This window comes from Pundamilia nyererei, unplaced genomic scaffold (genome assembly GCF_000239375.1).
Source record: "Pundamilia nyererei isolate P.nyererei 1_Seehausen unplaced genomic scaffold, PunNye1.0 scaffold00067, whole genome shotgun sequence".
NCBI lineage: Eukaryota > Metazoa > Chordata > Actinopteri > Cichliformes > Cichlidae > Pundamilia > Pundamilia nyererei.
The window spans coordinates 883,954-899,995 of record NW_005187468.1 but is presented as its reverse complement, the minus strand read 5'-3'; the positions used below and the strand labels follow the sequence as shown (position 1 = coordinate 899,995).

General features: G+C 39.6%; 1 protein-coding gene and 1 long non-coding RNA gene across 2 annotated transcripts in view; one reads left to right on the top strand and one right to left on the bottom strand.

Annotated features, from left to right (window-relative positions):
• myom3 (myomesin 3) overlaps positions 1 to 16,042 on the bottom strand; it is a 68,851-nt gene that overhangs the window by 31,964 nt on the left and 20,845 nt on the right. Inside the window, exons 8-13 of the mRNA XM_005736073.1 lie at positions 14,152 to 14,196; positions 11,743 to 11,883; positions 10,385 to 10,546; positions 4,852 to 4,993; positions 3,234 to 3,433; positions 1,074 to 1,127 (exon numbers count right to left, since the gene is read on the bottom strand). Coding sequence (XP_005736130.1) covers positions 1,074 to 1,127; positions 3,234 to 3,433; positions 4,852 to 4,993; positions 10,385 to 10,546; positions 11,743 to 11,883; positions 14,152 to 14,196 — 744 coding nt within the window. The remainder of the gene's footprint in view (positions 1 to 1,073; positions 1,128 to 3,233; positions 3,434 to 4,851; positions 4,994 to 10,384; positions 10,547 to 11,742; positions 11,884 to 14,151; positions 14,197 to 16,042) is intronic.
• Positions 9,799 to 16,042, top strand: part of LOC102197963 (uncharacterized) — a 38,598-nt gene continuing 32,354 nt past the window's right edge. Inside the window, exon 1 of the long non-coding RNA XR_311814.2 lies at positions 9,799 to 10,080. This is a non-coding gene — a long non-coding RNA (uncharacterized LOC102197963). The remainder of the gene's footprint in view (positions 10,081 to 16,042) is intronic.

Genomic DNA, 16,042 nt, shown 5'->3' with positions numbered 1-16,042 from the left:
CAGACCCATGAACACTGGCTGAGTAACAAAAATACGAACACCACACAAGGGTTAACTACAAAAGTCACATCCTGTTTTGGTTGTGACTTTTTTAGCTCACTTTTCTAATCTGGAGGCTAGCCTCCCCTTTTCAGAAAGCCAAAATAAGGGAGAAAGTTTCCTCTTTCATTGAACTTAGGGACCATAATTTAGTGGCTCTCAAACCTTTCATGCCATGCACTCCACCTTCAAAAGTCAAACAAAGGTCAGACCTCCAAACGTCACAATTTTTTATAGATCATAAATAATAAAAAAGGGATCCAAGTTTAATTTTAGAGGAACAAAGGTCAGTGAGACAGCATTAGCAAACTACATACATCACATTCATTCGGCTTAGTTTCTCTCCAACCCTCCCACAGCTCTACAGCATATAACCTTTCAAATATTCTGATCCTTCATTCTACACACAACATACAATCTGGACAAGGGAGTGTCCGAAGTTATGTGTACTGCAACAGAGTCAGTCTGGATGGAGACTGATCTTAGAAGTTCAGGATGTTGCAGTGCTATGTCATTTCACTTCTGTTAAAAGCTGCACACATGCACTTCTTTGTTATACATGTATACACTCCTTCTGCTCTAAACCTCCCCTGGAGAACAGAATAAAGAGAGTATAAATGGACTCCCTGTGCTACATGTTTTAGATGGCTCCACAAACACAAATTCCTCCTCCCGCTTTCCTTTTTATCTGTCCGTGGGTTACATTGCCAAGGTTATCAGCCCTCTTCACAGGCATTCACACTAGTTCGAGCCATTATGTGCATTTACCAGGACACCGCCAGGGATTGTTCATTCTTTTCAGTTCTGTAAATGGAGCAAATGCTCATTGCTACAGTCATACAATTACTGCAGCTCATTGTTAAATATAATATGAAGATGCATTAAGCCACAAACCCCGAGGGATCCTGCAGGCATAAAGGAGGCACCATGCGTGCCGGTAAAACTGGATGCTGTTTTAAATCAATGGGGAAAATGTTCAAGTGGCTTGTTTTTCTGACAAAATTATGCACTGAAATAAAAATAAAGGTTCTCACCTTCCAGTTCATCTTTTGTGATAGTAATGGTCCTTCCTCTGTCCACTGTAACCACTGTGAAAGGAGAACAAAACAGATAGATATAGGTTGAAGATAGAGAGGATAGAAAGGAACGTGGTACCAGGGTAATGAAGTTATATATGAGCTTGCGATAACAGTATTATTGTATTAATGTTAGAGGAGCAGCCACTGATAAGAAAGTCAGACTCAGAGAGACACAAAGAAGTGAGCTAGACCGACATGGGAGGATGGAGAGCAGGCCGGAGGCAAGTCAGCCTTCTGTCTGTCCTTCATCTGTGTTTAATGATCCACAGCATCTGACCAGAGTCCATCTGTCCTCCCAGTTACACACAGGCACGCACACACTCCACGATCCACATCGCATCTTATTAATTGCTCCCATCATTCCAACATTACGCCGTTGACCAAACAGAAAAGCTTTAAAATACGTAATCTTTTAGGAAATAATGTGTTCTACCCCACAATGTAATTAAGAAGCTGTCAGAGAAACAACTGCAAAAGCCCGTGGCTCTACAAAGTGAGATCTAAATCTGCACACCTACATCTGTTCTCTCTGGTAGTGCTGATTTCCTTGCAGGTGTAACATGGCAACTGAGGCAGATGAGGTGAATAAACAGTAGGAACGAACTGATAATGCATTGTTGATGCTCTCTGTAGTCATTTGTAGATGCAGATGAGTGACAAATTAAAGGAAAAGCCTGAATAAATAAGTGGGGATACATAGTGCACGCAGATGCTTCCATGAAAAGGCGCAGGGGTCGCTCAATGGCTTGATGTGTTCGAAAATAATGTAAATCATATGCTGCGATCACAGTCAGCAACAACCCAACAGCTGCATACGATTTTGAGCCCGATTTCAGACAGAATTGCCCAATGATTAAGCTGCATTTCTATCTTTTTTCTGCCATTAGGTCCACTCTAACTAACTACAAGCGAGAGGGAACATATTTTTTCTCTAATCACTCACTGGAGACAACCATATCCACCTGAATCCAAAGGTATTTTAAGTTGTTGTCCTTGGGGCAGGGTGCTAGCTATGTAAAGCACCCCTTGATAACAGTGGTAAACCCACCCATTGTGCTGATTTGGTAGGCATTTGTCCTCCAATAGCACTTATGGAGCAACTGCATTTGCAAACCACAGTGCTTGATTATGTCTGCTATGTTTAGTGGAGGAATTTAAACTTTCTTTGACTCTGGCCCTCAAAAGACCATAAATTGAAATATGTAGAAAAGTGCTGAAACTTCAAGGATCTTTTCTAGGAAGCAGGAGTCTGTTCATGTGGAGCTATGAGTCAACAGCTCTTGTTTGAAATGTACTATATAAATGAAGGTGACCTAACATTAGTCTGAATGAAGGAAATAATGATACACTGACACCTTTTCACTCTGGCACACGCCATGTTTTCCTCTCATTACCCACAATGCAGCTTGAAAGCCAACAGTTTAGTCAGAGATTTAAGTCAGTAAAGTCCAGATGAAAATCTCAAGGTATGAGAAGAAATTCTTCTTCCTTCTGACTCTATAATCTTACATTTTTGGTTTTCAAAGTAGATCAACTTTCTCTAGAGCCAGAAAAGCATCTTTATGCATCTTTTGTCAGACATCCAAAATTTCTACCAAAGAAAAACACTTTGATGTGTCATGCAAGTTCCCCCATTTTTACAAACCACATGAAGTACATGAACCTGATAGCTAACTGATAGGACAGTTTTAGTGCCTGTGATCTTACATCATCAAGGCTGCCCAAGAGAGAAAATGACATCTTAGAGACTTGGAACATTTCTTTATTTATTTATCTTCTTTTATGAACTCAAACAATTAATTAATTATGATTAAGGAATAAATACAACTGCATCGCAAAGCCTGATTCAGTAATTTAAGGAATTTCAGGAGAGTGTTTTTTCCACTTGCTAATTGATCGGGGAAAGTTCCTCCACTTAAGCACTCATGCATATTTGTTGTGCATACTTTGGCATTATTTATGATATCAGAAGCCAAAAAGACAAAGCTCTTGAGGTATTCTGCTGGTCAGGTTTAAATTTCACTCCACAAATAAATTAGACGATGCAGGAAAAACCAGCAACATTAACACATTTTACAGCTTTTTATATGTCAGTGTTGATGTTTAATGTGTTACCCATAGTCCTGGTGTGTTCCAGGGGGTCTGCAGTGACGACGGGCTTCGTGGCTTTGGAGGGGCGCCCTGCACCGGCCTGGTTCACACTACGTACTCTGAACTGGTACAGAGTTCCTTCCTTCAGCCCGAACACTGGGTAATGGCAAATCTTTTGAATATCCACATTGCAGCGCACCCACTCACCCTGGCTAAGGTCACATCTGAAAAGGACACACGGTGCGAGGGAGAAGTCAGTCCTGAAAATACAGTAATAAAGAAAAAAAAATTGTACAAGAAAAACAAAGAACTAACCCATTGTGTTTGAACAACACTAGGTGCAGTCTGCGGGGTACAATATTATAACACCAATTCTGAAACACTTTATCCCACATAACAGCCAGTATGTACGCCACAAAAGAGTATAATTGTGACCAGAGAGCATCGCGAAAATAACAAGGCTCCAAAAACAGAACAAAAATGTTTTTTAAGTACAAGTCCAGGCTCAAATTGTACGACATCAATGACAAACTGTTGCCACTTTTCTAACCAGACGGGGGGGTTGCTAGGGAACTGGGAAGTATCCTACACTTTGTTTCGTTGTTCAGTAACAACCAGTAGCGTTTAGAGCTGTGTGCTGTGACTAAAGAAGAAAATACACAAACGAACATGAAATGCAGAAATGCAAATATATGAGCACACATGTTCAGGTGATCCTGACTGACTGATTTTGGTGATAGCTCCAGTAGCTGTTCTCCTCAGAGAGCCTTTGAGTCTGCTGTTAACACACAATTGAGGGTTGATAATTACCATGTATACCATCCATCTCATTAGGGCTCTGCCAACTTAATATGTCCAATTCAAATTCCTCAGCAGCAGAAGCACACAGAAGGGTTAGCAGTGTAGGCTTACTGTTGGTCACATGTTGACTTGCAGTACAGGAAATCACTGAGAGTCCAATCTAAAATAAGCATTTTAATGAATGCCAAATCAACGTGAGCTCACTGTAGGAGATCCAATCTCTGTGATGGATATTTCTGGCAATGAAAACCTGTAATCTTTTCGTCAATACTTTTCTTTCGTTGTTTTACTGAATTCAAACATGCACACAGTCTGAAAAGGTAGCGTAGTCAGACTAATTGTCTCACAGTTCATCAGTTGATTAAGTGCTTGTTTAAATGACATAATCAGCTGTCATTTTAATTGATATTTAAATGACATGACACTCTCATGACACATGACACTCTGTCTTCTGGACAGTGTTGTGTAATATAGAAAATGATAGGAAAAATCTGTCCGAATACAGAGGTGGGGTGTACCTCTGGGACATGCTCGGGTTTGTTGAAATCTAACAGTGTGTGGACACATTTGGAAAGAAAGTGCAGATGGATGTGATTGCACCAAAGCTGTTAAATCATTAACTTTTTAAAAGGGAAAATCTAGAAATCCTAAAATATACAAAGAAGCACATTTCTATGTCAACAGGATAAACACCTGCTCAGTGGACTGTTGATTTGCCAACACTGTCAGCTAGTTTTCAAAGGTCTGAAATAAACTTTCAGTGTCAGCTTTCACTTTGTTTTACCCGATTCATTTGAACCCAACGGAATATTTGAAGTAAGCGGTACATCGCGATTCTCACCGTTCCACATAATATCCCTGCACAGGTGAAGCTCCATCAGCGCTGGGCGGCTGCCAAGTCAGGAAAACGTAGTCCTTGTTCACGTCAGACACCCGCACTGCGAGAGGAGACGCGGGACCGCCCACCACTGCAGCCGATGCATCTATGGATGTCAGCAGAGAGTCAGTTAGCGAGAAGAAAAACGGCATAGAAATATTCAGCCCCCAGCTATGTACTAATAACTGAACTGAATTTGTGTAGTTCTAATGAAAGCTGAATGAACCAGTAAACAAGTCAAACAGGAGCAATTTGTCCCAGCTGACAGAGAAGTTTGTGATGTGCTGCTTTTTTCACATTATTTGGAATATATTTATTGGATTTCCAGTTTAGCACTCAACTAAATCGTTTACTGTGGAAACACAGGGCTTGTTTTTCCAACAAACAAAGTAGGAGAAAGATAGTGAGCCAAAGGAGGAGGAGATGTGTAAAACCAAGGGAAAAAGGAACTGGAAAGTTTAATAATAGGATCTACAGCAATCTAGTTCATGCAATTGATTCAAACATATAAGCCTGAAAGTAAAAAAAAATGGCCACCAATCCTGGGTTTCTTAAGTTTTCATGTCTGCAAGATTTTCAGAAAATTTGACCTCTGACCTTGAGGTCAAGATCACTGAGATTCCTGTCCAAGATTTTTAGTAGATGCACCTATGGCATCAATTTGAAAATCCTACATTGTGTCAGTCTCAAATGATCATGTTCACAAAGTTGGGCATTCATGCCACCCGCCTGCCAGTGACGACAATATCAAAATTTTGCTTTGTTGACCTGCTATTGTGTGTTTCTCCTAATGACCAAAGGATTATCAATGATTTTAAAGTAATCAATAGTTGCCACTCCACATGTTAAGTTACTCCAGGAGATATTCTATATAAAATAAATTCTGTGTGCTCAAATTGGAAAGATTAAAAAAAAAAAACAGCGTCTCAAGTACCTGATGTTCTTTGATCCAGTTTTTTTTATCCAAAAGAACATGTGAACAAATGTAATTCTTCCATTTCAGAGCCATTAGTGACAGTTAAGTTATGGTTTATTAGAAAATTGTTTAGACAGAGATGGAATCATTGCTAAAAGATGGGGTGGTAGAGAACGTATAGGTACAAATAAGACCTTCCATGAGCTCTAACTTGTTTTGACCAGCCACCTATCCCACATGGTGATCTCCCTGGAAAGTTTACCTAAAATGCACCTTTTGAAGTCTTCTCCAGCAAATGATCAGAAAACAGATCAAAGTTCACCGGTAGCAGTCGTTTTTTTCTGATGATCTACATCACAGACCCTGCATTAGTGAAGTTTTGCTACTTTAAACTTGATATATCCCACGATACTGATGCTCAAAGCTGGTTATGGAAAAAGCTGTTCTGAACACAAACAAGACTTTGGCTTTAGATTTTGATATTATAACAGATCAAGTGTGTGTTAATCTCTGAACTTTCAAATCTCCTGCCGTCTCAAATTTGACACACACACACACACACACACACACACACACACACACACACACACACACACACACACACACTTGTTTTCATGTCTTAGTGAGGACATCTGACATAATGCTTTCCCTCGCTGCTCACCGCAACCCTAACCATGAAACCCTTACCCAGGGGTGTCGAACTCCAGGCCTTGAGGGTGGGTGTCCTGCAGGTTTTAGATCTCATCCTGGGTCAACACACCTGAATCAAATGATTAATTCATTGTCAGGCCTCTGAAGAACTTTAAGACATGTTGAGGAGGTCATTTATTAATTTAAATCAGCTATATTGGATCAAGGACACATCTAAAAACTGCAGGACACTGGCCCTCGATGCCTGGAGTTTGACACCCGTAATTGTACGTAATTGTAACCTTGACACCAAAACCCCATTTTGACCCTCAAAAATGTCTTCAAACTCGTGGGGACGGGAATTTTGTTCCCATAAGTGACTGCTGGTCCCCGCAACTAATTTCTGTCCTTACAAAGATGCCTAAACATGTACACACACACACACACAGACATAGCGAAAAGGACAAAAAAGAAATGAAGAAATAATTCAAAGCAGACTTGAATAACATAGCGTGACATGTTTGCAAACCTTTTCTTGATGCTGAGAATAGATTGTTGTTTTTTTTTAACAAAAGGCTTAAGTCAACATTTAAATAGGAAACATATCTCGTTGCTTTTTAAATGCGCATCCACCAGCCACCCTCGCTCCCATCCTTCATTTCTTATTTGTTTTTTATTGCAAACCCCCCCATTTGTAATGCTAATATGATGGCTGAATGATGGAAAAAACACACATTCAGAGACCTTCCCTGATTCCAAAATTAGTACCTACAGCTCTGGTGAAAAAAACGAGCTCCCAAACAAAAGAGAGAGCGAGTATCTCAAGTATTTGAGATTTACCTTGCATTAAGTGTCCGTATACGTGTGTTTATTTGGGCTCAGATGTGTTATCGATGTATGTGCACAGGAGCTCATGAATGATTCAGAGCACTTCATGCTGTCGCTGTGGGACTTAAGGTTGAATACATACATGAACAAGCACTACAATTACTTTAAAACACAAATGCTGCTTAGATTTCAAGTTGATGACTCAAGTGTGAGCTTCTCTCTGGTTTATTTGCATGTCGAAAGAAGAAAGTGGCATATGAAAAATATATACTTTCATCGAACAAAGTTAACAAGCCCTCGACGGAGAAATATTTTGATTGATGGTGCAATTTCCCTGATGTGAATCAGTTTGCTGAAAGGAAATGAAACTAGAACCAAAATCTGGTGAATACAAATAATGTTTGGAGGAATGTTTGCTCTGAACTCGAAAGTAAAAAAAAAACGATTATATTTTCCAAAAGACAGATATTTTGTACGCACAGGTGACAAGATCACACTTTGTCATCATTTGTCATTTTGCCGAGGACTGAAAACATCACATCAAACAAAGCGTATAATTTGAAAGACAGCTGGGCAAGTTCTTCAAAGAAGACACTAAATATTTGAGGAGTTTCTGATGTGATCTGACACCCACTTACAAGCGTGGCACAATGCCTATGAGTGGCTTTAGGAAGTCGTTGAAAACAAGCTACGTACTTCAAAAAAAGCAACGTGTCTGCAAAATGAATCATACATTTCATCATCTGCTTAGATAAGCATTAACTGTTACCACTATATATGTTATTATGTAAATAGAAGCAGGTAATGCCTAGGCAACCTAGGTACTCATGTTCCCAAGGCCTATTGTTGTGAGGTTTGACGATGATCCACAAAAAATTGTGGATCATATAAAATTTTTACAGATTTTCAAATTTGGTGCAAATTTGACGTTTACACCCGATTTTCACCAAAATGAAATCAGTTGAATCTGTTATTAGCATCTACCATCACATAAAATTTGGAAATTATTTTTTGGAAAACTGTAGATGCTAGATGGCTAACAAACAGAGAGCCAGACAAACAAATGCAACTGATTACATACTCCCTCCCTTTGGGGGGAGAATTACTCACTTGGCAGAAACTCAATGCATCTAGGAAATCCAAAGTTCAAACCAAGCATTAGAACAGAAAAGAAAAGTGCTTTAGCTAACTTTGAATGTGCCATGGTTGTCTGTATCAGACGGGCTGGTCTGAGTATTTCAGAAAATGTTTTACCTACAGAGATTTGCCAACATCTATAGAATTTACAGAGAATGATTGAAAAAAAGAGAAAATATCCAGAGAGTTGCAGCTATCTAGGTGAAAAAGCCTTGCTGATTCCAGAGTTCAGAGGAGAACCACCAGATTGCTTCGAGCTGTCAGCTATGACAAGAAACTGAGGCAACAGTTCAAACAGGCTCCCCAAATCTGAACAACAGAAGACTGAGAAAAACGTTAGTTTCAATTTTCTGCAGCTTTTAGATGAGAGAGGTCAGAATTGGATGTAAACAACATGAGCTCATGGATCTCTCCTGCATTATTGTTGCTGGCCATGTCCATCCCTTTATGACCACCCTGTATAATCTTATGATAGCTGCTTCCAGCAGGACATGATGGCTTCCACAGTGACCAGATTTCAATCCAATAGAGCACCATCAAGACTTAGTGGAATGGGAGATTTACATGATGGATGTGCAGCTGACAAATCTGCAGTCTCTGTCTGATGCTATCATGTTTCCAGAGTTTCCAGCACTTTGTTGAATCTATACCAATACAAATTGAAGCAGCTCTAAAAGTAAATTGGGTCCAACCAAGCACAAGCAAGAGGTAATTAATACAATGACCATTGATGGTAAATATGCTTAAAATGAATTCACATTCAGTTATTTTAAAAATGTTTGCAAAATTTGTAATATGAGCAAGAGTGCTGGGCACTTCAAGGAACAAATGAAGAGCACTCTGTTTTCAGATGCATGTTCTGCTTAGGTGTGTTTGTAAAAACAGTGAAAATGTGGGATATTACAAGACTGTGACTGGTGGTTATAAAAGAGACGTCAGAAGGAAAGAAGCACGTGGTCAAGAAATTTCTTATGTTATATTGAAATAATGTGAAGCTCTTGTGTTATTATTTAGTTAGAGTTTAGTTGGTTTTTATTCTTTAGTTTAGTTTCATCCATATCTCTGAGTTTATGAGTCTTTTCCTGTCTTTGGTGTAAGTCTGTGTTGTCCTCTATGTTGTACTTTTAGCTGTGCCAGTACTTTCGTCTCTCCTTTGTCTGTTTCATGTATGCGCTTCCACGTTGTCAAGCTCGTGTTGTCATGTCTACATTCTATTATGTTTCCTGTTTTACTGTGAAGAGTCCGTTCCATGCTCAATGTGTTTAGTTGTACTTCCCCTGTGGCATTCAGGTTCATTTGTGTCAGCTGTGTTTCCCCAGGTGTTTCCACTTCCCTCATTACCCTTCAGTGTATTTATGTCTTCTGTCTTCACCAGGTCAAGTCACATCTGGTCACAGAGTTTCCTTTCTCCTGTTCATTGTCCATTTATCTCTTGTCATAGTTTTTCATGAATCCTGTTCCGACCATGTTCAAGTCAGTTTTTATGTTTTAGTTTTTCCCCGTTTAGGTTTCAGGTTAGTTTTTTTCCAGTTTGCATTGCTTTGTTTTTGTTTCGACATCAGCCCAGATATAAACGGCTCGCTTTTTGTTATACCGCATTTTTCTTTTGTGTCCGCATTTTTGGTCCACACCTCAAACACACCGGCCCACCCCCCGTGACAGTTTTTAAGACTACATGAATGGTATGTTGGGTTTTTTTATAATCATGATGATCCTTTTGAGAGCCAGCTGAGGGTTTCCTATTGTTTCTAAACTTTAAGCTAAACTAATGCATCTGGAGGTTTTCTGTTTGTTCATGCTAAGCATTTGCACATGAAAAGTGGTCTTAATTTTCTCTCAGTGAGGCTGTGGAGGTATATTTTCACATTAGCGGATAATTTTGAAAGCGCCAAAGCCAGCTTCAGTATTTATATTAGATCCATTAATCTTTGGACTCTAATGCATTGATAAATTGTAAGTGTAGGCTAACATTTTAGAGTATTTCACCTGTGAGATAGACAAAAGCGCTGTGCTCTTGGATTCCATCCGTGGTTCTCAGTCTTGCAGTATAAAGACCTTCATCCTCCTTGTGTGCAGCCCTTAAGGTGATGACGGCCTTGGTGTCAAATGTTTTAATCTCCACATTGCTGGATTGATGCAGTTGCACACCTGGAAAATAGAAAAAGCAAGCTAAAAAGTCAAGAATAATGCTTTTATGACCTATTACTTTCATTTTACCAACTTCACTGTTCAAAAAGGTCTTTCACGCCACTAGACTCGAGGTAATTAATGCTTTAACTTCTGGCTGTGTCCCTTCATATTTTAATGAGGCCATTATTCACCCTCTTTTAATTTTAGGAAAATTTCAAAACTGCCTTCATTTCCAAAACATTATAAAAATTTTTGGCCAACCAACTACCAGAAGTTTGAACTGTTCACAACATTTTAGAGAACTTTCAGCCAGATTCATTCTACTGAAATTCAAATGAAATTTTAGCACATAAAATGAGATGAAATGCAGGTAACTATTCAATCCTTATACTCTTGCGTCTGTCAGCTGCTTTGACAGAGTTAATCGTAGTACCCTGATTAAGAGATTTAGAACGTGGGTGGGCATTTTGACTTATTTTCTTCCCATCCCTCTCACTGGAGTGTTACACTTGCTTTTGCTAATTTTGTGTCATCTCCTGCTGTTTTATCCCGTGGTGTGCCGCAAGGTTCAGTCCTGGGACCTATCCTGTTTGTCCCCACTTGGACACATCCTGAATAACTTTGAAGACATTTCATACTATTGTTATACGGCTGATATTTCATTGTACTTGTCTTTGAAACCCCAGAATGTGACCAAATTATCTGTTGTTCACGACTGCATTCATATTATAAAGGACTAAATGGTATCCTATTATCTGTTTCTCAATACACAAAAACTGAAGTTATGATCTGTGGACCTGACATCTTTGTTCCCAAAAGTAATTAAAATCTTGGACCCTTCGGATGATTTGCTCTGAGTAAATCTAAAAGGTCCTAAACCTTTGGCGATTAGAGCCCTCCATCGTCAGTTGCCTCCATACATCAGTGAGCTACTACAGCCATATATAACTTCTAGATCTCTGAGATCTGCTGATCCTTGCTTGATGGCTGTCCCTAGAGCCTTAGATCTGTGCTTTCTCTGGACCTAAGATCTGTGTTAATACATTTTTAAAAGAAACTTAAGACCAGCTTGTGCAGGCTTGCCTTGATTTAGTTTTATACCATTTTAATTGTTGTGTATTCTCTTCTGCAAAGCACTTTGTGAACTTTGTTCTTTAAAAATGCAATATAAATAAATTTTACTTACTTAATTACTTTGTATTTGCAACACTTACCATCTCTAAACCAGCTGACCTTCTTTTGGAAGAGGAGCAGAGCTGAGGTGAATGTACACTCCAGGGTGAGGGTGTCGCCCTCTTTCACCCAGGTCGGAGGAAAGGAGGTGCCAAACCGAGCTTCCTGTTGAAGCTGTAAGGCTAGAATAGATGGGAGGGAGCAGGAGTAAGAACACACGGGTGATAGAGACAGAAATGCCTAAAAAGACCATCTAATACAGACTAGAAAAAGACCCACTGCTTTATCCAAGCACACACACACACAGCAGCTATAAGAGAATTCCCCGGGGGAAACGTCACAGGACAGCAGAAAAGCTGCAGATGGCACTCTTTGTTTTTAAGTGAACAGTTCCTGACAAGTTATTCCTTTAGCTGCCTGTCATTCTCTGCCTTGTCAAAAACAGCAAAGCAATACAATCCGGACGTGCAAGATATGTGTGCCATGAGGTCTCGTCAAATCCCATTCTCAGGGATGAATCTGAAAGATTGTGACATGCTTCTCATAATGATCTTGTTCTGCTTAGAAGTCCGGGCTATTACAACAGTGTGCGTAGAATTATTGAAACACACCGCAAAGATGTTTGCTTCCCATCATTCAAGTCCTGCATTTCCCTCAGTGCACTGATGTTATGATAAATTTACCGCAGTCACGCTTTAGTTTGAGTGATTTGTTTTGGAAAATACAATCAGCTCCATATGAGATAATCAAGTATCAGTTACAAAAAAATAGCAGCATGCAATTCTTCAGCACATTCTCCTAGCAAGCGGCCCCTGATGCCATTACAAGCTGATAAAGCTTCATTCAACATGATTGCCACTTAATATCTGTGTGTGTAGGGAAAATATTGGATTGTCTCGCACCCACATGGTCATTCCTCAGAAGCAATAGTGTAATACATACATAAATTATATTGCTCCTGACTTTTCCAGTTTTGCCATGTCTTTAAAATCCCTTTAAGATAAAATAAAAATCAGCACATTTTCAATAGAAACCTTGCTTTCTTTAGAAACGCGCACATTTGCACAGTCAGTATATGAAATCTGTCAAACCTGACAAGAAACATGCAACATCTGTGCACGATGATGACAATGGACAGAGTTGACTATCAGTAAATTTTTAGCAGTGCATACATGGGTCACAATATTAAAATAACTCTTATCAAAACAATCCAGCTTGTTGAGAAATGGTCACAGGCCTTTGCTGTCTGAGACTGGTATCCTTGGGTCCTGTGGGTTACAGGCAGGGTTTTCAAAGTGTGGCCTGCAGGCCAATGAGAGCCCTTGGTAACCGTTGGGAGGCCCGTGGGGGCAACAACAAAACACTCTAGGACTGGATATTTCCCTCATTCACTTTATCTAACAGCTCAGAGCAAAACTAAGGGAGCTTTTGTCTTTATTTACAACACTTCAAACATTCTCACCACCCACCAACCACAACCAACCACCACCACCACCACCACCACCACCGAAGCATATGTTTGAGCCTTCTTCTTTTGGGATTTTTCTTTTAGGCTTGGCAAGTGTATATATATTATATACATAACAGTAAAATCCACATGAATACCAGGACCAAAATGGGCTTGGGACCAGCATTAGGGGTACACAGGGTTGTGGCCACCTGTGGTTGGGTTATGTTTGCAAAAGTCATTTATATAAGTGTTAAGTTAAATCTGGGCACTAAAGCTACTTGGAAAAGGTTGGATGAAGATGGTAATTTGTGAAAATACTAACAAAAATAAATAAAAAAACAAGGGGAAGTTGAAGGGACATTAACTAATTTAATATAAAACTCTAAAGTGTATATTTTTTCAGGATGTCATGTTTTATACAAAAACTAGAGGTCCTTGTAAGATAAACATGTCTATGTCAGATAGCTGTTCCTGGCAAAACCGCTTTGGCTTGATCAGATTGCGAGCATATATATGTATAGAAATGATGTAGTTCTAGGTTAAAAAGTCCTGAACCCCACACATGGCAGAAGCTAATCTAGGCCACAGAGTGCCACAGCTAGTGCGAGGTGCTCCGCAGCTTGAAGCGAAGTGGGATAAATCTCCCGCTGTCCCTGGAATGAAATATACATGACTGTCGTTTCTGCTCACTTGGAAGCAAGTCGTTTTATCCCTTCAGTAACTACCCCACAAATAGTCTTACTTATGCCTGTACATCTATGAACACCCACACAGAAACATAAATTCCCGTGATATCCAAACAGCATCAGTGTGCAGCTCCCTTTCATTCCTCCCATGTCTTTCTTTAAGAGGTGCCACATGCACAGCAGAGCCAAACGTTGTGTCACAGTCTTCAAAGTCACTCAGCCTGCCCTCGTTTACTGATGGAGGGAGGAACTTCAAAGGGTGGCAGAGAAAATGAAAGGGGACACTTTTCATTAGGCACTGGTGTGAAACTTACCGGAGGTCTGCAAGCGCTCTGAACCAGCCACGGCTCCTTGATATGCTGAATCGCAGGGCAGCAGAGCAGGACAGATTGGAGAGTGGCAGGCAGGGTCAAAAACAGAGAGAAAAGCAGTGAATGATACTGTGAGACTGAAGAAGAAACATGTTTAAAAAAAAGAAGAAGAAAGAAAGCAAGAAAAGATAAAGCAGAAGGCGAATCAAACCTGGCAATGCCACATTTATGCAAGTCACATCTAATATTCCCTTTAACCTAAGGCTGTGTTAAAGCCTGAAGAATACCTGTGAAATGTAGAAGAAGCCTTGAAGTGTCTCATTAAAGTCATTAAAGTGAGCTGAGCATTCAGGACGTGAAGCCTTTTCATAAAAGGGCAGGTAGGTCAAGGTAATAAAAAATAAATAAAAAAATAAATAGTTTCTGTAACACTGCTGCGAGGCAGTATAGCTCACTGTAGATGTTATTAGTCACTGCTACACCCACTGTCTCATTTTAATTTATTATGCATGAGTACTGCAACGGGACCTGTTTTTCTGATCATTTCCGTTGATGCTGGTTCTTTTACAAACACCAAATTTACATAGAGACTCAGATAATGAGGATAGAAAACCGCACCGTGGAGACCCGAGGCATTAGGAGGATGGAGATACAAACATTTGGTCAAATTTAGCTAGCATAGCATCTGCACCCTGGGCACCTTAATGATCATCTGTGCAACAACATAAAGCAAAAAAATAAAAAAATAAATGAAATGCTTTATTTGTCATAGCAGGATTTCAAAATATGCACTTACGTTAGCTGTAAATGGACTAATGAAGAAAAACATGCCTGTAAGGAAAAACCCAGCGCTACATTCTTGGTGCAATGTAAAAGGAGGTTTAAGTAAATATTCATGGAAGCTTGAGGTGCTGGTTAAATTTAACGTTTGAACTTTATTTTAGTTAAACACAATATCGTCTTCTTCTCTAGTTTCTCAGTGGCTAGCCAAACCACCTGGGATGTCAGGGGCGGGGGTTCTTTAATCTGAAAATAAAGTTAAAGTTAAACAAGGTAAAAAATTATTTAAAAAACTCAGTTTCACTTACTACTTTTATTCTACTTGTCAAACTAAGAGGTGCATGGCTGACAGTTGGACAGGCTGCAGTTGAGACACTTGTTTCTACAGGCTGTTTGTGCAAACTTAAGATCTTCTTAAAGTGCTAGGATTTCCTTGCATGGCTGATGTCAGTGGTCTTGACTCGTGCATCGTGGTTTCATATTTAATCCTTTATAAGAATACTTCTTTCAGGTTATGGTTTTGTTTTTGTTTTTTTGCAGTAAATATTTTTTAAGATGTTTTAGGTGGTGTTCTTCTTATGCTTTGACCACACTTCTCCAGTTTCCCCAATGTTTTTAAGGGTATCCTGCATACCACGGTGAGACGTTTTCAGCTAATACCTCTTTCTGAATCACCTTGTAGGTGCCAAAATACTGTATCTAACTCGAGGAACTAGCTTAAAAATTGAATTTAAAATCGGTTCTTTGGTAACTTGTCTGTTATGTGTAGACAACATTCAGATGTTAGGGACAGAATTTGGCATAAAAGGTGAAGGCATGAATCCATCCTGCCTTACATCAGTGTTTCTAGCTGGGGATAGAGGTGTGATGCTGTGGGGGATATTTTCTTGGCACACTTTAGACTCTTTAGTAGTAGCTGAGCGTTGTTTAAACACCACAGCCTACCTGAGCATTGTGTCCAACTCAACATGACCACATGTATCCATCATCTGATGACTGCTTTCAGCAGATTAACACATAATGTCGCAAAACTCGGATCATCTCAAACTAGTTTCTTGAACATAACTGCGAGTTAACTGTTGGCCTCCACAGTCACTAAATCTCAATCCGGTAG